Below are 24,316 nucleotides of genomic sequence, written 5' to 3' on the forward strand. Positions count from 1 at the left end.
GATACATAAAATAGCAATGCATATTTATAAACAGCAGCATAGATTCCATGAAATGTTATATATGAATAATATATTGTACAATGGTAACCATGTTGATTTTCAGATCTTAGCTGTTAATTAGTTAGCCATCTTTCTTTCTTTTTTTTTCTTTTACATTTTGTTTATTTTTTTTCACATTTTTATTAGTGTATTAGAGTTGTACATAATGTTGGGATTTGTTGTTACATATCATACATGCATACAATATAACAACTTAATTTTGCCAATATCACTTCTCAGCATTTCCTCCCTCATTCCCCACCTCTCATCTTCTTGTCTCTTTCCTCTACTGGTCTCCCTTTGATTTTCATTTTATTATTTTTTAATTTTTATTTTTAGTTTAATGCAATTTAATAGAAAACAGGAACAGCATAGAAGACAGACAACATTAAAAACGTACCTTATATATAATCAGAGATATGATAAATTATTGTAATGGTGTATTAAGAATCGTAATGCAAAATAAATAAATGAATAAATAAATAAATAGAAAAAAAAACATACTTGGGACTGGGGTTGTGGCTCAGCGGTAGAGCACTCGCCTATCACGTGCGAGACACTGGGTTTGAGCCTCAGCACCACATAAAAATAAATAAAATAAAGGTATTGTATCCAACTACAACTAAAAAAAAAATGTTATAAAAAACCCATGTACTTGCATGTAGGACAACTCTGTTAGAAAAGTATAGTGAGTGGATAGGATCTACTGTATGATAAAAATGCTACAAACACCATTTAGTTGCCGCCAACCAGAAAATTACTTGTTGAAAAAAATTCAAATGCCAGCATTGTCCAGAAAAATTTAACAGTTTTATTTATGATTGTTATAAACTTGAACTGCTGAAACTTTGTTCATTGACATTTTAACTTGCCTAATGTTTTTATAGTAAAAATTTATAGTAAAATTTATATTAAAAATTTATAGTAAAACTTCACGCACAAATGAAAATGGAAAAATGGCCAGTACCTGATTTCTGTACCCTCTTTTTCCACTCACAGTCATATACTTAAGTACCTTTTGACCCCATGGGAAAAAAATATCTAAATTGTTCAGAACTACCAATAACAAGAAGAAGAGAAAAAAAATTTTTGAGAATGAAATGTTTCCCTCCATAGTGAACTCTTTTTTTTTTTTTTTCCCTTGGTACTGGAATTGAACTCAAGGGCACTCGACCACTGAGACATATCCCCAGACCTATTTTGTATTTTATTTAGAGACAGGGTCTCACTGTTGCTTAGCACCTCACCCTTGCTGAGGCTGGCTTTGAACTTGCGATCCTCCTGCCTCAGCCTCCCAAGCTGCACCGCCATTCCTGGCTCATCATGTGAATTCTCCAGTACATTCTCCACATATGTCTTTTCGCATAATTGTTACACATTTGGCATGGATAGCACACAGGGTTGGTCTCTTCACAAAGACCAACCAGATAGGCCTCACCTGCCTCCTGCAAAGCACCAATAGCTGCGCTCTGGAAGCACAAATCTGTTTTGAAGTCCTGAGCAATTTCTTGCACCAGATGCTGGAAGGGGAGCTTGCTTATCAGAAGTTCAGTGGACTTACTGCAATTACTCCTGTAATCACAGTGCAGCGGCTGTTGTGAACACAATTGCACCCTTTAATTTTCTATGGGATCCCTAACCCTCCTACCTTTCTTTTCCTTTTTCTTCTGTAGCTTCTGCATATAAGAGAAAACACATGACCCTTCACCTTCTGAGTTTGGCTTATTTCTCTTAACATAAATGGTCTCCAGTCCCATATATTTTCTTGCAAATGACATAATTCATTTTTCTTTATGACCGAATAAAACTCCATCGTGTTTGTATATCACATTTTTTTATCCATTCTTCCATTGATGGATACCTAGGCTGATAGTTTGACTGTTTTTAAGTGCTGCTATATATATAGGTATGCATGTACCCTTATAGTATGATGATTTTAATTCTTTTTTTTTTTTTTGTGGTGTTGAGGATTGAACCCACGACCTTGTGCATGTAAGGCAAGCACTCTACCAGCTAAGCTATATCCCCAGCCCAGTTATTTTAATTCTTTAGGATAAATACTGAGGAGTAGTATAGCTGGGTCATGTGGTGATTAGTGGTTGTACTAATTTACAGTTTCTCCAATGGTGTAAAAGTGTGAACATCTTTGTAGTAAAACTATCTCCTATTAGTGTCTCAGTGAGGCACTGAGTGTGGATAATTTTGTTTGTTTTCTAGAGGTTCCAGAGAATGATATAGTACCAGGAACCATTTTGGTGTCAGAAGAAGAACTTAGTAGATGTATTGAAGATGTGTTTAAGGTTGGTAATTCAAGTCACTAATATTTTTAGCTTGTATTTTTACTTATTCTTTTATTTTTATTTTATTTATTTACTTATTTTTGTGGTGGTACTGGGAATTGAACCCAGGGACCTCATGCTCACCAGGCAAGTGTTCTACCACTAAGCTGTATTCCCAGCTCTTAAATAATTTTGCCTTTATTTTATTTTACTTTTTGTACCAGGAATTGAACCCAGAGGTACTTAACCACTGGACTACATTCCAGCCCTTTATATTTTTTATTTTGAGACAGGGAATCACTTAGTTGGTTAGGGCCTTGCAAAGTTGTTGAGGCCAGCTTTGAATCTGTGATCCTTCTGCCTCAGTCTCTGGAGCCACTGGGATTATAGGTGTGTACCATGGCACCTGGCAATTTTGCCTTTTATTACATACTTTAAGAATTGGAGTGACTAGCAGGGTGTGGTGGCACACACCTGTAATACCAGCAATTCACGAGGCTGAGGCAGGAGGGTTGCAAATTCAAGGCCAGCCTCAGCAATTTAGTGAGACCCTATTTCAAAAATAAAAAAATAAAGCTGAGCACAGTGGTGCACTCCTGTAATCCCAGGTGCTTGGGAGCCTGAGGCAGGAGGATCATGAGTTCAAAGCCAGCCTCAGCAACTTTGTGAGGCACTTAGCAACTCAGCAAGGCTCTTTCTCTAAATAAAATACAAAATAGGGCTGGAGATGTGTCTTAGTGGTTGAGTGCCCCTGAGTTCAATTCCCAGTACCTCGCCCCCCCCTCAAAAAAAAAATGTCTTGATGAAAAGGACAGAAGCATTTTTCAGCACCATAGGTTTCCTAAAAGTATGATAATATTGAATCTACTTTATAATTTTTGATAGTAATCTATCATAGAGAAGTAGTTCTATATAAATGAATCCTGAAAATGGTTACCTAAATATATAACAAAAATGAAAAATATATAAATTGTATGTTTGCTATGATTGCAGCCTTATAAATATATATGAGATATATTTTCAGACAAAAACAAAATGCATGGTGTTAGGGCCAGATGGAGTTGGGATAAATATTCTTCTTTAAAGTTTATTTCAATAAATTTATAATATTTTACTTTTGAAAATATTTACAACTTTCAAAATTTTATTCCAAGTTAAAAAGTACAGTTGCTTTGGAAAATAGTTTGGCATTTCCTCAAAAAGTTGAACACAGAGTTATCATATGACCCAGCAATTCCACTCTTAGGTGTATACCCAAAGAAAATGAAATATGTTCACACAAAACCTGTATGTGAATGTTCATAGCAGTATTATTATAAAAACTAAAATGTGGACACAACCCATGTGTCTGTCACCTAATAAATGGATAAACATATGCGCTATGTCAGTGCAGTAGAACAGCTCTCAGTCATGAACAGAAATGAAGTATGTATATGTACTTGAACATGGGTGAATGTTAAAAAATTATGTGAAATAAAAAAGCCAGACACAGAAAATCACATATTATATATAATTCCATTTGTATAAAATGTCCAGATAGGCTAATTCACATAGAAATAAAATAGATTAGTGATTGCTAGACACTTAGGATAGAGATGAGGAATTGGGAGTGACTGCTAATGAATACAGTGATATTTTCTTTTCTTTTCTCTCTTTTTTTTTTTTTTCTTTTTCTTTTTGGTAATACTAGAGATTGAACCCAGAGACACTTAGCTATATTCCCAATCCTTTTTTATTTTTTATTTTATTTATTTTTTATTTTGAGACAGGGTCTTTCTAAATTTTCCTGGCTGGTCTGGAACTTGAGATCTGAGCATGGTGGCACATACCTGTCATTCTAGCTACTTGGGAGGCTGAGGCAGGATGATTGCATGTTGAAGGCCAGCCTTGGCAACTTAGCAAGACCTCATCTTAAAATAAAAATAAAAAGGACTAGGGATGTAGTTCAGTGGTAGAACATTTTCTTATGATCCCTGAGGCCCTGGGTTTGATCTCCAGTACCACCAAATGACTCCTAAAAAGATTGGTCTAATGTTCTATTCTAAATGTGGGTAGGAAAGGATTTTGAGATTATAGAAAGACAAGAAATTACACAGAATAGTCTAGAAGCAAATGCTCTGAATTAGAGAATAAAGCCACACTAACTTTCAGAAATATCTTATTCATTTACATCGCATCTGAGGAACATTAGGATGGAAAGCTGATGACTTGAAAAGTGCTGTTGGGGCAAGGGTAGGACAAATTGTGACTAAACTTTGGTGCAAACCCCTCATAGTATTCCTTAGAAGCCAATAAACTGCCTTTCCAGGAAAAAGAAAGCAAAATAGAATTTCTTCCTTGTGAAGAAATTAGCCTCTAAAAAAAAAAAGAGAGAGATTTAGAAATAAATGCTGCCATTTATCCTTTTTGTTCCCTAAAGCAGGGAACCCCTCCTAGTTCAGTGAACATTTTGGTGCATTTAAAGCCTCCTAGAGAGGCAAGCAGATCATTAGACTGCTGTAGATACTGGATTAGATACTAGAAATTGGTATTGTTGTGAAACCAGAAGGGTGTAGAGGATAATTATTCTTTCTACAAGGTTTTGGCAGCCCAGCTACAGTTGGAAAACAGAGGGAATGTGTATATTGGAGGGAAATAGTAAACATTGTATAAACTTTAGCAATAAGAGATGTGTTGTCTTCGTTAACTTTCTGCTAATACTAAATTATAGAGTACTGCTCAAAGGCAGGAAATAAGGAAAACATCTGCGATGGGTTCATTGATTCAGTTTCTCAGTGGGAAATGAGGGTATTTAGTCTGAGAGATGTTTTGGGGAACATTTCCTGCTCTGTTTTTCTTCTTGTTGATACTTATTGAGATAAAATTCACAAAACATATATTCCACCCATTTCAAGCATGCAGTTCATTTTAAAATTTTATTCATAAGATTGTACAATCATCACTACAATCTAATTTTAGAATATTTTTGTCCTCCCTAAAATAAACCCCATATCCTTTAACTGTCATTCTCTACTCTGTCTACACTGCTCTAGCCATAGGTAATCACTAATGTACTGTTTTGTCTCTATCGCTTTGCCTGTTTCATGCATCTCATGCATAGGGAATCTTAACAGTCTGCATCCTTAGCATGGTATTTTTGAGGTTCATCCATATTGCAGCATTCCTTCTTTTTTCCTTATTGTGTTCTATTGTATGGGTATACCATATTTTCTTTATCCAGTCCTCTGTTGATGGACTATTTGGGTTTTTACAAATAATACTGCTGAAAACATTTGTGTACCAGTAATTTTGTGTATGTGTATTTATTTATTCATTCTTCTGTTGATAGATTTTGAATTGTTTCTACCATTTGGCCCTTATGAATAATACTGCTATAAATATTGATGTACAGTGTAGTATATGTATATTCTTATTTCTCTGTAGGTACACATACACTTCCCTAGATGTGGACTTGCTAGATCATGTGGTGATCCTGTTTAACCTCTTGAGGACTTGCCGAACTGGTTGCCCAAGTGGGGGGCAACATTTTATATTCTTACTAGCAATCTATTCAGGCTCTAAGTCCACATCCTGGCCGATTCTTGTTATTACCTATCTTTTTGCATAATCCTCCTAATTGGTAAAAAGTAGCATCTTACTGTGGCTTTTATTTATATTTCCCTAATGGCTAATTATATTTAATAGTTTTTCATATGCTTATTGGTTATTTGCATGTTTGGAGAAATGTCTATTAGGATCCATTTTTCTCCCCCCTCCCAGTCCCCCACCCCATTCCTTTGGTATGGGATTGAACCCAGGGGCGCTTTATCCCTGAGCTACATCCTCAGTCTCCCTTTTTGTTTTTAATTTTTTTTTTCTTTTTAATTTTTTTAATGTTTATTTAGTTGTAGATGAACACACAGTATATTTATTTATTTTTATGTGGTGCTAAGTACCTTACACATAGGAGGCAAGCACTTTACCACTGAGCTATAGCCTCAGCTCCTTTTCTTTTTGAGACAGGGTCTTGCTAAGTTGCTGAGATTGGCCTTGAAATTGAGATCCTCCCGCCTTAGCCTCCTGAGTTGCTGGGATTAACAGACATCTACTACCATGCCCAGTTCCTTTGTTCACTTTTATTTATTTGTTTATTTACTTTTTGGTACCAGGAATTGAACTCAGGAGTGCTTAACCATTGAGCCATATCCCCAGCCATTGTTTAATATTTTATCTAGATGCAGGGTCTTGCTGAGTTGTTTAGTCCCTTGCTAAGTTGTTGAGGCTGGCTTTGAACTCACGATCCTCCTGCCTCAATCTCCCAAGCTGCTGGGATTACAGGCCTACCCCACCATGTTCTGCTCCTTTGTTCATTTTTAGATTGAGTTATTTGTTTTTATTATTGATAGGTTGAGGACTCCTGGCTCACCAATAGCTCTCTCCTTACCAGCCTCCTCCCCATCTCTATAGTTTTGATCCTTCTTTACTCTTCTTCTGGGTGAGGAGTGTTTGAGTTCATTTGGGAATTTACTTTGGAGTTTCAGGTCTGTTTTGACTTGGTGCCTCACTTGGCATTTCCAGTTTGACATTCTGGGTCACATGTGTTATCACAGCCACATCCAGCTCTAACTGCAGAGCACCTCTGTCCTCAGAGCAAGTTCTATTTTTACTTTTACACAGTCCTGATCATATTGGTTATCTGATTTATAAAATAATTGTTTTTTGGTGCTAAGAATTAAACCCAGGGGCTCACACTGCTAAGCAAACATTCTACCATGGGGCTACCCCTCAGCCCTTTAAAAATTTTTTTTAGTTGTAGATGGACACAATACCTTTATTTATTTTTTAATGTGGTGCTGAGGATCGAACCTAGTGCCTAACATGTGTATCTGCCTGCTCCACCACTGAACTACAATCCCAGCCCATCCTTTTTATTCTTTATTTTGAGTCAGGATCTTGCTAAGTTCCTAGACTGGCCTTGAAATTTCAATCCTTCTGCCTCAATCTCCCTAGTAGCTGGGATTACAGTTTTGTGCTACTATGCTTGTCAGAATTAGAAGTAACAAGTTAGAAATTAAGACACAATGACAAAAGAATGCCAGTAGAGAAGAACAAGAAAGGACATAGAAAAACTACTCAAAAGAGCGTAATAATTGGAAAAGCAAAGTAAGTATGTTATGGCTGATATGTTCAGTGTTCTTTGTTTAGAAGATAGGGACTGCATTCCAGAAATATTTTGTTCCAAAAGCATTAAAATTTAAATACATATTGGTATTTAAAGAAATAAACTATAACTCTCTCAATGAAAAAAAAAATTTCAATCCATGTGATTGAACCCAGGGCCTAGTGCATTTTAAGCAAGTGCTGTACCACTGAGCAGCAACCACAGCACTCTGAATGAAAATTTTATAGTGGGAACAATGACAAGGGAAGACCTTTTCATACATGAATCCTTCACATGCATGAGACAGCAGAACAGCATGGTTATGATAGTTCAGGTGGGCCAGGTAGAAAGTTGTCTATATATATGCATGTGCTCATTAAATTGAATTGAAAACTTGGCATAGCCACTTATATACTTCATCTGCATTAGTAGTATTTCTATATAGTCTGTGCCTAATGTCTGGTAAAATTATTTAAGCCAAAAGGGGGCTATGTAGCTCAAATAACTTAGTTCAGTGGCTTCTCATTCCTTGTCCTAACTTTGAGTGTCTGAGGCTCAGTTCCTCTAATGCTTAAATTCTTCATTCTCCTTGGTATGAGAGGGAGTAAGGGGGTGCTTCTTTGCCTAGGGAGGTGAAGAGAGGCCTAGATTACACAGAGTTCAGTTTGGGGTAGGACAAGGTAAGAGAATTCCAGTTCTTTTCATGCAGTTTTTCTTCTTTGTCTTCGTTTTCATCTTACTTTTTTTTTTTTTTTTTTTTTTTTTGTGGTGCTTGGGATTGAACCAAGATCCTTGCACTTGTGAGGCGAATACAATCTCCAGCCTTGCAATTTTTTTTTTTTTTTGGTTCTTTTTAGTTATACATTATTGTAGAATCCATGTTGATATAATTATACATGCAATTTTTTTTATTTTGGACATTTTCTTGCTCTTCAGGGGATGGGCCACCATCTCATGCGGGGTAAAATATTTCCTTTTATTTTTCACAATACTTGCCTGAAGCTTCCTAAAAGCAGGAGAAATGTCAGGATAGGAAAGACTAGAAAGTATTTAATTAGTTTATTTTGTACATTCTCATTTCCATTTTATCTCTCTGTTTCCAAATTCAGGACTTTTCACTTTAATTATCCAAGTCTTTTTTTCCCATCTAATCTAATGAATTTATAATTAAAGTTACTTTGTCAGATGGGGCATTTGACTCTTCTTTCTGATTTTTAATTAGTTTTATAGAGTAAGATAGAATAATGTAGAATCTTAGAAACGGAAGGAACTTTAAAAATAATTTAGTATAACTCCTTACTTAAAAAAACAGTTTTACAATTGCCCCTTAGTGTTCCTCATGGGATTTGTTCCAGCACCCTAAGGATACCAAAATCCAAGGACGCTCAAGTCCCTTATATAAAATTGGGTAGTATTTTAATGTTTATGCACATCCACCCATATACTTTAAATGATCACAATGTTAATTATAATAACTAATACAATGTAAATGCTACATATATGGTTTTTTAATATTTGTTCAGGGATAATGATAAGGAGAAAAAATCTACATGTTCCATTCAGAGACAGTTTTTTCCCGCAAACATTTTCAGTCATGATTGGTTGAAACTGAATGTGGAATTTGTGGAGACTGAAGGCTTACTGTATATTTAAAAGCAGTTTTAGGGGCTTGGAATGTAGCTTAGTGGTAGAACATTTGCCAACCCCCAGCACCACAAAAAAGAAGAACGGTTTTAGGTTTATAGGAAAATGAAGATGAAAATACAGAGTTCCATCAACCTCCTGCTCCCAGACGGTCTCCCCTACATTTGTTACAACTGATGAACCTACATTGATACATCAGCATCACCCAAAGTCTGCAGTTTACATTAGGATTCACTTTTGGTATTGTACCTTTCATGGGTTTTGATAAATTAACTCTCATTTTATAGTAAATGAAACAAAATCAAATATTGTTTGAAGTGACTAGTTATAAATCTTATAGATTGTGAATGGTGGAGCTGATCTGGAAATCAATTTCCCCTGTCTCACTATCTCTTTCAGTGTTCAGAAAACATTATATTTTGGCACGTGGTACGAATTAAGAAGTGCAAAAGGCTTTATAGCAAAAAGTTAGTCTCCTCACCTTAGCCATTCTTTAAACGCAGTTCTTTCTAAAAATTTCCATGTATAATTGAAGTGATCTTGTATTTCAAGCAAAAAACTAGAAGAAGTACCCTTCAAATCTGTAGGAGTTACACATATTCGATTTTCTAAAAGCTGCATCTCAGGGCTGGGGATGTGGCTCAAACGGTAGCGCGCTCGCCTGGCATGCGTGCGGCCTGGGTTCGATCCTCAGCACCACATACAAACAAAGATGTGTCCGCCGAGAACTAAAAAAAAATATATATATATTAAAAAAATTCTCTCTCTCTCTCTCTCCCCACCTCTCTTTAAAAAAAAAAATAAAAAAATAAAAAAGCTGCATCTCAGAATCTGTGGTATAGTATAGGGAAAGTATTAGGGTCTTTGAATCAGACATACCTAGATTGGAATCTTACCTTTTATTTATTTATTTAGTAATAAATAAATTGAACCAGGAGCACTGGGGATTGAACCAGGAGCACTTAACTACACTGAGCCACATCCCCAGCCCTTTTTTTTATATTTTATTTTGAGACAAGGTCATGCTAAGTTGCTTAGAGCCTCACTAAATTGCTGAGGCTAACCTTGAACTTGTGATCTCCTGCTTTAGCCTCCCAAACTACTGAGATTACAGGCATGCACTACCACACCTGGCTGGAATCTGTCTTGAAGGTAGACTATCCATGTGATTTTTGGTAATTTTGGGGGGGAGGGGTGTTGGGGGGTACCAGGGATTGAACTCAGGGGCACTCAACCATTGAACCACATCCCCAGCCCTATTTTGTATTTTATTTAAAGACAGAGTCTCACTGAGTTGCTTAGTGCCTCCCCATTCCTGAGGCTGTCTTTGAACTCATGATCCCCCTATCTGAGCTTCCCAAGTCCCTGGGATTGCAGACATGTGCGACCATGCCCGGCAACTTTTGGTAACTTATTTAACACTTCAGTTGTGGAGATGAACTAAGGTAACTTTTGGTGATTCATAATATACTGTAGCACATAAGTGCTCAAAAACTGTCAGTTCCTTTTTGGCTCAGGGAAATGCTTTAAAAAAAAAAAAAGACAATTTTATGCAATATGTTCTGAAAGCATGCACAGTGCAAAATACTTTCTATATTAGGTAACTTGCCTTGTTCTTTTTCTTCTCACATGTCTTAATTAAACTCCACAAGTGTGTTAGAAGTTCTGGAACACTGCTATCAAAAGGATCAATGTTATAGATGGCAGTATTTGTCTAGTTTAATCTTTAATAGGGATAAAATCAAGTTTCAGCCTGTACAGAATTTCACTGTTAGGTTTATTCAGAATCAAGCTGACTAAATACTATCAAGTTTGTATTTCCACACATATACATCTCTATAAAAGATGAAAGCATACATTAAGAAAACAATTCCATTTACTGTAGTATTAAAATGTAGGAATAAATCAAACATTTGCATGGGCTGTGCATTTTACAAAATACTTGAATATGAATTATCTTAATTGGTCCTTATACCAAAGCATAAAATCTACATTGTAATGAGAAAACTGAGACTGAGAGATTTAAGAATATGGTCCATGTTTTATTCACTCAGTGTAGGATTTTGGTCAGTCACATAGATGGCAGAGGTAAAATTCACCCAAGTGTTCTAACTCCAACTTCCTGGTGCTCTTTCAGTGGATAGCAGTTTCTGTGCTTAACAATGTAATAGGAGTCTCTGAAATGAGAAGTGGGGCATGTGAGGCTGCCTTCCAAAGTTTTATTTTGTTTGCTCTAAAACAGAAACATATTTTTTTCCCTCTTAAAAGAATTTAAATTTTTAGTAATTCTTCCATCAGCTACTCGACCAGCATGCTAGCTTCATAATAGAGGTTCGAAAGCTTAAAAATTAACTAGTGAGTTTTAAAATTAAAATTAAAGAGACATAACTCTCGTTACCTTATTTGCCCAGCTCAGAGACGGCTCCTCCTAGCTCCTGCCTCCAGCTACCTAATGGGGTGGTGAAGCCAGCGAGAGAGAGGGAACACGCCAGGGGGTGAGCTTTCATTGGGGAACAAAAAATTCAAGGGCAAATTCCATCCAATGAAGGTCGAGGGGGGCAGCATTCCAAGGTCAGGGTCGGTGATTGGTCTTCGGATCAGTGGTCAGGCACACCCCCACACAGACAGCCCTTGCACCTAGGACAGGGTGGGGAAGGCTCTGAAACAACTGTGTCTAAGTGCCTCTCACTCAGCCAGGAAGGTAACTCAAATCACATTCGAGAATGGCTTCCCACACTTCTCTGGATAGAAGACTTCTATCTATCCATGATTCTCTTCAATCTCCAGATATTAACTATAGATGAATCAGCCAATATAAAATCCAGCCTCTTTTGTTCATTCTTTTTGCCCTTCCACAGCTGAAGTTCTGTGATTCTGTTCAGTTAATTACCACTGATTGAATAGTCTCTATCTACAGCTTTGAAAAAAAAAAAAAAAAAGAAAGAAAATACATAGGGCCTTGTAACATCCCCCTAAATTAGAGATGTTTTTAGGGTTTATGGTTAATTAATTTAATTTTTATCCAAATAAGAACAGAGAAGTGTCTTACAAATGTGCCTAATTATTAGAAAAGAGGTTGCTTTTAATGTGTCTTTGAACCCGGCTATAATAGCTATACTTACGCTTTCCCTGCTCTCTGTTTTTTTTTTGTTTGTTTGTTGTTTTTTTTTAAGAAAATAAACAGTAAGCCTCTTTGTTCATTAATTCTTTGATTCAGTCAGTCTTAAGAATATTGAGTACCTACAGAATGCCAGATGCCTTGCCAGGTTTACAAATGCAGAAGTCAGATCCACCACAGCCTTCAAGGAGCTCCTGGTTAAGTAGACAAAGAGTGACAGTAGTTTGTAGTCCATAGTAAAGAATATCCAGAAATAAGAATATATGTTGTCATAGAGCAGTCCTTTGAGCTTGGATGAAAGGTTGTAAGGCTCAACCACAGATGCCTTATCTCACAGCTGGATCTGTGAACAAAAGCTGAGTTCCAGAAAGGAATGTGGAAATCCCCTAGAAAGGAACAAAGAAATCCCCAGACTGTCACTGGGATCATTGGTACCAGTCTGTTTCCTTGTCTAATCTGCTCTGAGCTATTATGATTTTCATAGATCTATATGGCCTCTTATTGTACCCCTCAGCTCTTCCTACATGTTTATACTAGAAAAACCACAGGTAGATACAAAAGTTCATCTTTCCTTCAAAGCAACCTTTCACTGTACCTCTGAAATGCTTTTTCATTTCAAACAATTGAAAACTACCTTTTGAATCTCTCTCTTCCTTCCTTGCTTGGGCTTTCCCATCTTAGTTTTTTTTTTTTTTTTTTTAGTGTTCCCAGTTGTATAAATACCTTGAGTAATCAGAAGTCCTTTCAACTACACAGGATTTCATTTTCCTTTTTTTTTTGGCAGTGCTAGGGGTCTAACCCAGGGCCTGTCACATGCTAGGCAAGTGTTTTACTACTGAGCTACATACATCTTCAGACCAGGATTTCACCTTTAAAAAGTACTAACTTCAGGATTGGTAGAGCAGAAAGTATGTGAGGTAGGGTTAAACATTTGTTCTATCTCAGTCAGGTTGAAGGTTCAAATGTTTCAACTTTATCTGTAAAGATGGTTCATTTTTCTTTTAAATTTTTTTAGTTGTAGGTGGACACAATACTTTTATTTTTATTTATTTATTTTTATATGGTGCCGAGGATCCAACCTGGTACCTTACATATGCTAGGCAAGTGCTCTACTGCTAAGCTACCACCTCAGCCCAAGATGGTTTATTTTTGTCAACTAGTTTTATCTCTTTTTTTTTTTTGTACACATTTAGTTTTATTGTAACAAAGCAACTTGTTCACTTTTAACGTTTAAAACTGAGCATCATCTTTCCTTTCCTGTGAAAACAAAAAAGAAAATTTAAAAATAAACAAACAAAATTACAATAGAGAATGTCAATTCCAAATAAAATCCTACAGGTTCTGCTGATTCTCCCATTGAGTGGCAGGGCTCAAGTCATCATTAGGAGAGAATTTTATTTTAAAAGTGTCATCTTAGGCCTGGGGATGTGGCTCGGGCGGTAGCGCGCTCGCCTGGCATGCGTGCGGCCCGGGTTCGATCCTCAGCACCACATACAAACAAAGATGTTGTGTCCGCCGAAAACTAAAAAATAAATATTTAAAAAAAAAAAAAAAGTGTCATCTTAAACTGTAAGGATGTCCGTTAAACATCACAATTAAACATGCCAAAGGAGAAGCCATGTTGTCAAAATGCCCACTTAACCCACCCAAACATCTCAAACCCACTCTTTACTGACCTTCTATAACCCCATTTTTTTAAGTTTTTTTTTTTTTTTAAACAAGAAAAAGTAGACAGATACATGTTGGTAAATGCTAACTGTCCATATTCACATAGAGACACAGTGTAATCTCTGAGCCCAATATACAGAAAAAGGAGGAAAAAAGCTAGAATTCTATGCACTACTACACAGGGGCCTAGCACCCTCCAGCTTCCAGCAGAGTGAAGGGAGCAGGTTTTTCTTTTTTCCCACAGAGCACGGTGGTGTTGATTCCATACAGTTTTTTGTTTTTTGAGACAGGAAGGGATAAAAATGAATTTAGAACAGAAGCGTGTAGAGATTCTTTTCCCATTGAACTCTGCTCAAGGTATTTCCCCCCAAAATAAGTTGAGAAGCATGGTTTGAGAAAAGAGACCTCAAGAACAGGGCGAATGAGCACAAGGGGATGGGGGGGAGGAGGGAGAAAAAGACTGCAACTTGCTCCCAGGGACTGAATTAAAAAAACAAAAAACAAAAGAAAGAAAGAAAAAGGTTGGAATCCATCAGTGTTCAATTAGTCGTCTTCTCCTTCATCTTCCTCTCCTTCCTCCCCTTCATCATCATCTTCATCTTCACCTTCATCCTCATCCCCTTCTTCATCAATATCTTCCAATCCTTCTTCTTCTTCATCATCATCATCATCTTCTTCTCCTTCCCCTTCTTCATCATCCATATCAGGAACCAAATAGTACCGCAATGGATTTGGCCAAATATCATCTTTGATGACCTCTCCTAACTCATCTGCACCTGCATCAGAATGGTCAGTAAACCAGGTAAAGAAGCTCTCTGGTTCTTCATGCTGCCTCTTCCTGCTGGCTTTATTCTGCGTTTGACTTGAACGTTTCGTCAAATCCTTTCCAGATTTCCATTTGATTTCAGTGGACTTTGAAGATGGATCACCACTCTCATTCAGATGAAATTCTTTGGAGAGAACTTTATTTTCGAAGTAAGGATTTTCATCCAAATAAAATATTCTGTAACCTGATTTGATATCTTCAAATTCTGTCACTTCAACTCTGGTCAAATAATGCAGCGCCTCTTCATCTTCCTCCCCAAGCAGTGCGGACACTTGTGGGTGGTTGACAAATGTTACCCAAAAATTTGGGATTTTGGCGATCAATTCTGACCTCTTCTGAAAAAATGGTTGGCGGAGTTTGTTATATTTCTGTTCTACTTTCAATATCTCCTCACTGGCTTGTTCATTAAGTCTATTTCATTTTGTACTTCATCGATATGTTCAATTGCTTCTTGTTGTTCTTTTTCTCCCTTCAGCAAACTCAGAGAGGCCGAAGAATTCGCCTGCTCAGGGGTGGCAGGCAGTTTGGGTTTTTTTGTTTGAGACTGGAGCGAAGATTGGCGTTTGGGAGCCATCCTGTGAGGGAAGTCAAGGAGCAGACCCACAGGTCTCACAGCTCACCAGGGAGAAGTGCAGAGAGCTAGTTTTATCTCTTAAGACTGCAATTTGCAGTCAAGTCAGAGAATAATAGATTAGATTTGAGTGAGGTCTTAAAGCTTGATTAATCCAATCCCCTCATTTTATAGATAGGGAAGCAGATCCAAGAGAGGTCAATTGATTTGTGTTAAGTAACACAACTGGTTAGTGGAAGTATTTACAAATGACTCTACATGATACATGCCCAACAGTTATACCACTGGAAAAGGAAACTTCCATTGATATGCTTCTTAGGATATTTCACCACAGGTAGAAACTATTCATGGAGTATTGGATTGCATTTTAGAACTGAATTCTCATCCCACTTTGCCTCCAGTTGAGCAGGGAAGACACCCCCCCTCCCACTCATGCTCACTAGAAAGATACTACATGTAAGCACATTCCAAGGAGATTCCACATGTCTAAATGGTAGGGCACAGAGGTGGGGCAGTAAGGCCTCCCATATCAGTGGGGTAGGAATATCGTATATACCGTTCTTTCACTGCTTCCTCAATCAGCATGTCACCAGCCTAGTATGGAGGAGACTAGAAGGAACTGGCCCCCGCATTTTCCTTCATATGTAGTATGAATTCATGGAAAGGACTATTTTCTCTCTAGGGCAATTTGGTCATTGTCAGTGCTGGCACCAAGAGATCATGGTGCAGCATTGGCTGATCACTCCAGCCACCGATGTTCCTGAATAGGTTTTTAACTCCACATATAAGCCAATGATCACGGTAGTTCACATCAAGGGAAAAATGACGGATTCTCCTTTGGGAGTGTAAAGAGGATAACATTGGATGTTAGGTGTAGGCCAAATTTTTAACCTGCATGTGAGTTCAGAACTAGGCACAAGATTGAAAAGAGGGGGCTGTCCTTGAAAAGTGCTGGCCAGGTTATGGCCCTGGAGATCTATTGACTTGATAAAAGGGAGTTGTATGAGAATACTTTAAGTAGGAGGAAGGGGAGTTGTTATAGAAGCTGCTGTCCATGGTTCCATTCAGAAACTTCAACTCTATTTTGCAGAGGTTGAAAGACTAGGGTTATTAACAGCCTAATCAACTGGGATCTACTGATTCTGAGGGTGGGGAATAAAATTGGTATGGTTTAGGAACTGTAGCAATGAAAATATTATGCACAGGGGAGGTGAGCATTGAGAGGCCGGGGGGCACATGTTTTGGTTTTGTTTTTATTTTGTTTTGTTTTGTTAGTGGGGATTCAACCCAGGGCCTTGTGTATGTTAAGCACACGCTGCACCACTGAATCATACCCCCAGATACGTTTTTTTTAATTGCAAATATATAAAACATAAACTTTTTCATTTAAAATATTTGAAAATGAATAATTCAAATTTTAAATATTTGAAAATGCATAATTCGTGGTATTAAATCCATTCACAGTGTTGCCAACATCACCCTACCTAATTCCAGAACTTTTTCATCACTTCAAATGGAATTCCTGTATCCATTAAGCAATCAGGCCCCCTTCTTCTCTCTTCTTAGCCCCTGCCCACTAATCTGCTTTTTTCCCCTTATGTATTGTGATTGGATTAAGTCAGACAGATCTGGGTTCATTCTAGCACTGCCTTTGTTACTGGTATGTCTTTGCTCAACTGATTTAGCTTCTCTAAGCCTCAGTTTTTTCACACTTTTAGCACAGGGACAAAAATTCTTAACCTGCAGAATGCTTGGGAGGATTGATTTTTTTTTTTTTTTTGTTAAATATTTAAATATCTGGTTTATCTTTGAATGAATATGTAAGACCTACTAGTTATTGTTTGCTTCATAAAAGCAATAATAAGTTGGGCATGGTGTTACATATCCTTAATCCCAGCTACTTGGAGCCTGAGGTAGGATCACAAGTTCAAGGCCAGCCTGGGCTACATAGTGAGACCTTTCTCAAAACCAACAAAAAATAACAGTGGGGTCCATCATTTTGAATCTACTATGTTCAAACTGCTGTTCCCCTCAAAATTCAGATAACATATAACTTAATCATGTCTTCTATAAGGGCTGAAGTAGGAAATTAAATTTTAAAAAATTTTTGCTATGGGCTGGGGATGTGGCTCAAGTGGTAGCGCGCTCGTCTGGCATGCGTGTGGCCCGGGTTCGATCCTCAGCACCACATACCAACAAAGATGTTGTGTTTGCCGATAACTAAAAAATAAATAAATAAATATTTAAAAAAAAATTTTTTTTTTGCTATACTAGGGATTGAATATGGGAGCTCTACTACTGAGTTACATCTCCAGGCCTTTTAATTGCTTTAAAAAAAAGTTTTATTCTAATTTGTTATATGTGACTGCAGAATGCATTATAATTCATATTACACATATAGAGCACAATTTTTCATATCTCTGGTTGTATACAAAATATATTCACATCTCCTTCTACAAGCTCTTCCTCTCATCAGTATTTCTTTAGCCTGTTTTATTTTTCCTTTTGTCACTTGTCTCTACCTGATGTTGTCTAGTCTCCCCCACTAGAATGTGAGCTTTTTTGAAGAAGAGGCTTTGCTCAGTGTTGTATTCACAGCACCACAGGCATGTCTAGCATGTAACTGGTGCTCAGTAGACATTTGCTGAACCATATATAAAATAAATGATATATATGTATAAATAGCTGTATGGATTTTCTAATTATAAAAGTAGTACTTATTCTTTGTAATAAAATACTAAAAAGTATAAGAGAAAAGAGTATAAAAAATTAGAGGAATTTATCAATAGTAACGTATACCCCCAGGAAATGTGTTTATTCAGTCATCTTTAAATTTGAGGTACTTTGACCCTGTCAGGCCAGTCAGTAATGGAGATTTGCTCCATTTGTTTTTTAGTGGTTTTTTTTTGTTTTTGTTTTTGATTTTTCTTTCTTTTTTAAAAGAAGGTAAAGAAGGATGGCTCCACAGGGATTACCTTGGAGAACACAGGATCCAGAACCAAACAATAAGGCCTTATGTTATCTGGGGGAATCTCTTATTTTACCTCCTATAACTCTTGGTACCATAATTAGGCCTGCATATTACTTCTGAACATTGCCATACAAGGCATTTCATTTAGCTGGGCTTTACAGAGATTAGATCATGCACAGGAAGCTGGCTCTTTGGTTATCAGGCTCCACAGAGGAATCGGGAGGCTTAAGCAAGGTGAAAAATTAGGAAAAGCTCAGAGATTTTTTTCCCCAGACTGTACAAGTGCCTTCATGGCCTTTGTTTCCTATAAACAGCATTGAGTTCTACCTTGGTATTTTTTTCCATAAATAAGAGCCTCTTTAAGCTTCCCTTTCCTCATCTTTAAATAGGGCTTCTAACACTGACTTTGGGAGAGTGTTGTGATTTTAATGAACTCTTTAAAGAATCTAGCATAGTACCTGGAAGATAAAAACCTACCATTTAAAAACAACAACAACAACAACAACAAACCTACATAGTTCCTGGAAAATACTAAGAACACAGTCATTGTCAATTCTTCTTCTGTCTCTTTTGTCATCATTATCATTGTCCATACTATCAGGTATGCTCTGCTACTAAGCTACACCCCCAGCCCTTTTCATTTTATTAAGTTGCTGAGGCTGGCCTTGAACTTGGAATCCTCCTACCTCAGCCTCCTCAGTCACTGGGATTACATGTATTACTGTGCCCAGTCTTACTATCAGATTATAATTTATTATAACAGAATTACATTTGAAATCCTATTGTGTATTTTTTTTCCATAGTTAGGGTTGAATTCAGGGGTACTTAACCACTGAACTACATCCCAGTCCTTTATTTTGTTGGGGGGCGCACCAGGAATTGAATTCAGGGGCACTTGACCACTGAACCACATCCCCAGCCCTATTTTGTATTTTATTAGAGGTAGGATCTCACTGAGTTGCTTAGCACTTTGCTAAATTGCTGAGGCTGGCTTTGCACTCATGATCCTCCTCCACTGCCTCCCGAGCTAGGATTATAGGCATATGCCCAGATTCCCCGGTCCTTTTTATTTTTTGTTTTGACACAGGATCTCACTAAGTTGCTGAAACTGGCCTCAAACTCATCCTCCTGCTTCACCTTCCTGAGTAGCTAGGATTAAAGGCGTGCACTATTGCTCCCAACTCCTACTGAGTTTCGTTTGATTGGAGTTTTGAGTAGTTTTGCCCTTCCTTAGGCACTTTAAATTATTTACCTTGAATTATTATAATATAACAGAAGTATTGTTAAAAGCCAACATTCTCACACTTAACTGTGCAAAGCCAGTGCAAATGTAGATGTGCAAAATATTTTCTTTGAACATTTGTTGAATTGGAGAGAATAGGACATGCCCATGTGGCAGTTATATCTTAAGGATGAGGAACCTATAGTGAGCTACATTTTGTTTGAAATCTACGGGTTTTTAAACTTAATTTTTTTCTCCCCCAGTGCTAGGCATTGAACCCAGAGCCTCATATATGCTAAGCACATGTTCTACCACTGAGTTATATTCCTAGCCCTCCAAGTCTAGTTTAAAGTTTTTCTAACTTCCTTCCTTCCTTCCTTCCTTCCTTCCTTTCTTATTTTTTTGGTACTGGGGATTGAACTCAGGGCCACTCAATCACTGAGCCATATTTCCAGCCCTATTTTTTATTTTATTTAGAGACAGGGTCTCACTGAGTTGCTTAGCCCCTCACCATTGCTGAGGATGACTTTGAATTCTCAATCTTCCTGTCTCAGCCTCCTGAGCAGCTTGGATTACAGGTGAGCGCCACCGCGCCTGGTTAAAGTTTTTCTATTTGCAGGTAATTTTTAGTTCCAAATAGCAGGCCTTGGGCAGAAGGACAATTATTGTATAGAAGAATAACAGGGAAATTAGGAAACTCAGAGGTAGCCAAAATTAGGACAGGAAGAGGTCAGAAAACATGTTAATTTACACATTTACAGCTGCACATATGGAAAGGTGCTCAAGTTCAGTGTCTCTGTTTCAGCTTATTTGCCAGACTAAAATGGTTTCTTCACCATGTTAGGCATTCCCTTCAGGATAAAATCATGTGCCTTAGGAAAAGAGTTTTGCTTAAGATAAGACTCTACCCCTGCTAAGTGTCCGACATCTGTTTCCCACTGCTCTGGCCTTGTAGCAGTAGTGTGTCTCACCATGTCCTTTTCTCTAGGTATATGTGGTTGGGAATGAGCCTCTAACAGTGTTGCTGGATTCCCTGCTTCCGGTCCTGGGAGTGCTCTTTTCTCTCTACTGTTTTACCAAGCAGAGTGTGTCTCATATAAGGTAAACAATCAGCAGAACCTTATTTGCTTATGAGTAGAATATTATTTGTTTGTATAGTGAATTCTTGACTTATTTTTTTTTTTTATAAGTCAGGAAAACATTTGGGGATCCTTTTATTCTCCTCATCTAGAAAAAATAAAGACTTTTGTAGATTGAGGGGGAGTGGATATAATTTTTAGATGACTTTCCTCAGCCTCAGTCCTAGACTATAGAGATGAAATTTTTTTCCAAATATACACACACTACTGTTTGATCTGTGAAAAAGTACTGCAATTATATGTCTAGGAAGGTGGCTTTTAATAACTTTGTGGAGAGTTAGAGATCAAGTCTGAAAAATTTGCGTGACTGTAGCACATCGTAAGTTACCTTGGGATTTGGTATTGGTGATGCAAAAATCTCAGTTATCCAGAAAGTATTCTATATTAAAATTTAAGTAGCACTCATTATGTATCAATTATATTTTCACAGTCACTTATTGTTCTTCCTCCTGATAAGAGTTCATATATATCCTTTCTAAAGTCCTATAGAATTCTGATTTTGGGTGTTTCCCTAAAATGTAATTTGATAATAAATAATAGTCCTACTTTGCAGGGTCATGATGAAGACTAAATATGCATTAGAGTGTTTAGCACATTCCCTGGCAAATAGTAAGCTCACTAAATGGTAGCTATCATTACCAAGGTTGGAAGAAGATACTCATTCTGTTTATTATTGAAAGCTTACATACTGTCTTTGGTTTTTCAGGTTTCACTTAGCTCATCATTGTAGCCAATAGCCACAATGACAATGACAAGAAAGGATGCAGTAGATGATGAAAGCTTAGAGCTTTTGAATTTAGTTTGAAAGGATTGTCCATATAATAATTTGTTTCAGTTTTAAAATCTAAGTCCTCACAGCACTGTTATGTCCTCATCAAAGATCAACAAAGAAGATATGAATGTTTATTCCATTCCTATCTAGATAAAAGGGTATGAGGAAATTGCAGTATTTTGTTGGTATGCTGTTTCTTGGTCACAAGCTGTTGGTCCCACTGAGAATAGGTGGTTTTTATCAGTGTAAGCTTTCATTCAAGTGCCTGATCCAAAGGCAGTGGTACACTTGCAATTACCAAAAGGGATAAAAAAAAAAAAGAAAGAAAGAAAAGAAAAGATCACTTGCAGCTCATGTGGCATATTAGGGTTGCCTCCAGAGCCAAGGATTAGTCAGGCACTCATTGAATTTTAGGGTATTTGCATTCCGAAATTCACAAGATGCCTACTTTCCTCTCCTGTGTTTCAGTTGAACTAGGTGATTGTGCCAGCATTTAGAATGCAGTGGAACCTGACAGTCTTTCTCTCCTTTTTTATGTTAGCTTGTTAGAAGCATAGTGTGAGATGACAAGCTCATTCATAACTGCTTTTTCTGCCAGGTCATTTTGCCAAGAGATCTTATTATGGATCCTGGAAAAACTGGAAAGGAGGAAGGCAATTTCCAGCCTGAAAGGCTTTGCAGGGTTGGACAAAGCTATACCCTCTCTCCATTCTCTCTGTCAGTTTAGAGCTGCCACCCAAGGTGGCATTATGATTACAGTTAAAGAGGCCATTAGGTGAGTTCACCCATCTTCTACTGTTTCATTCTAAATTTAATTCTACCTAGAAGACCATTCTGTGACTTAGCCACTAAGGGGCGCTAATAGAAAAGAAACCAGAAACTCAAGCAGCTGAGGCACTTGCTATTTATAATCTCCAAATGAAATGTGAGCCTTAAAAGATCCTCCAGGTTTTTTTCCAAGATGCCAGCTAATAGTAAGTGCGATATATTGGAGCCTTACAGCACTGCATCACAACAAGCCCACTTCTCAGAGTCTGCTAGTTAATCAGAGTAAAGGTCAGCACATGTTTGCCCTTAACACCAGAATAATCCTTCTCTATTTCTGACTTGCAAAATGGTGTGTATTCATAGTCAGCTTATTCCTAAGGAAAATGGTTTGATAGCTATCTTTTGTGGTAATTTTATGATGGGGGTTTGTTTCTCATAGGAATTTAATAGAAAGTACTTATTAAATATTAGTAGACTGGATAATTTATTTCTCCATCTGACAAATTTTATTTTTTGTGGTCCTGGGGATCAAACTCAGAGCCTCTTTTATGTTAGGCAAGTGCTCAACTGCTCTATACTTCAAGCCTTACAAGTATATTTACATTATTTACACTTTCTGAGTGATCTCAAAAGTATGTTATTACCTTCAAATGGAAGTTGTTATAGATCATAGACCATGTACTACTTAGCTGGCCCAGCTGTCTCTACGGGATTTCATATCTCATTCAAAGTGTTGCTTTTTTGGTGAAGTGTTCAAATTTAATTTTATATTCATGGTTAACTTAGTAAAGTTTTATTTTATTTTTTTGCAGCACTGGGGATTGAACTTGGAGTATTCTACTGTTGAGCCATAGCCCTAGCCCTTTTAATGTTTTTTATTTTGAGATAGGGCCTTGCTAAGTTGCCAAAGCTAGCCTTGAACTTACTATCCTCCTATCTCAGGCTCCATTTATGCACATAAATTACAGGTATGTGCCACCGTGCCAGACTTATTAATTTGTTCAAGTTTTAAAATATTCTCAATATGACAGATTTGAGGAAAATAGAAAAACGCATAAATTTCAAGTAGAATTGTCAGAACAAACTAAAGTTTCTAGATGACTGAAAGCTTGAACATTAACAATATCCCAAAACCAAAAGAGTAAAATTATTTGGCATGTTTATTTAAAAAACACTTTAGAACTGTTTTTAACTGGGAACCATGTTAGTGATGGTATAGAGAATTTTGCAGTAATTAGCTTAGTAGTTGTAATTTACTGCAGTCTTAACAAGTTTTTGGTATACTTCTTAGTGCAGGTATATCAAAATCCACAGTTCTAAGCCAGACTCAATGGCATATACCTATAATCCCAGCCAACTTGGGAGGGTGAGGCAGGAAGATTGCAAGTTCCAGGCCAACCTCAGCAACTTAGTGAGGCCCTTAGAGAGACTCTGTTTGAAAATAAAAAACAGAAGGGGCTTGGGGTATACTAGGATATAACTCAAGGATAAAGTGCCCTGGGTTCCATCCCTAGTACAAAAAAAAAAAAAAAAAAAAGAAAGAAAGAAAGAAAAGAAAAGGACTGGGGATATGTCTTAGTAGTAAAGTGATTGCCTAGCATGCATGAAACCCTGAGTTCAATCCTCAACACCACAAGAAAAAAAGAAAAAAATTTCACCCTTCAGTTCTTACTGAAACTGTAGTTTCTCTTCAAGATAGGAAAGGATCAGTAGACAATGATTGAATGAATGTTTATGGGCTATCAGAAGGAATAGCTCCTTAACTTGGGGTTTCTACATAGGCTTCTAGGGATCTATAATCCCCTTGAAATTATGCAGATAAATAAACTTTATATGCAAATATGTTTTGTTTTGTTTTTGGAGAGGGTCCACAGTTTTCATTAGAAACTTAAAAACAATCTATGTTTCCATAAGGTTGACAATCACTATACCAGATAAATAAGAATGTGTGTGTATATATGTGTGACTTGTCATTTGCTGTATAGCTCCTGCTTATGATGTTAGTCCCCTAGAAGCAAGCTCAGGCACCTTGCTCTCTATCACCAGAAATTTTATGTTGTATTAGCATTCTTTTTAGAAAAAGCCAAATTTTATTACTTGCCAGTCATATTTGATCTACTCATTTTTATGAACTTTTTTAGTACTAGGGATTGAACCCA

The 24,316-nt window shown here is 37.1% G+C and overlaps 1 protein-coding gene and 1 pseudogene across 3 annotated transcripts in view; one reads left to right on the top strand and one right to left on the bottom strand.

Moving 5' to 3' along the window:
- Positions 1-24,316, top strand: part of Tango6 (transport and golgi organization 6 homolog) — a 175,273-nt gene that overhangs the window by 20,670 nt on the left and 130,287 nt on the right. For 2 of the 3 annotated variants that reach the window (XM_077105807.1, XM_077105809.1), the window contains exons 7-9: positions 2,257-2,339; positions 20,467-20,579; positions 21,988-22,164. In XM_077105807.1, coding sequence (XP_076961922.1) covers positions 2,257-2,339; positions 20,467-20,579; positions 21,988-22,164 — 373 coding nt within the window. The remainder of the gene's footprint in view (positions 1-2,256; positions 2,340-20,466; positions 20,580-21,987; positions 22,165-24,316) is intronic. The other variant, XM_077105808.1, reaches the window with a different exon arrangement.
- Positions 14,423-15,288, bottom strand: LOC143638171 (protein SET-like; annotated as a pseudogene).

The sequence above is a fragment of the Callospermophilus lateralis genome, chromosome 18 (genome assembly GCF_048772815.1).
Source record: "Callospermophilus lateralis isolate mCalLat2 chromosome 18, mCalLat2.hap1, whole genome shotgun sequence".
Classification (NCBI taxonomy): domain Eukaryota; kingdom Metazoa; phylum Chordata; class Mammalia; order Rodentia; family Sciuridae; genus Callospermophilus; species Callospermophilus lateralis.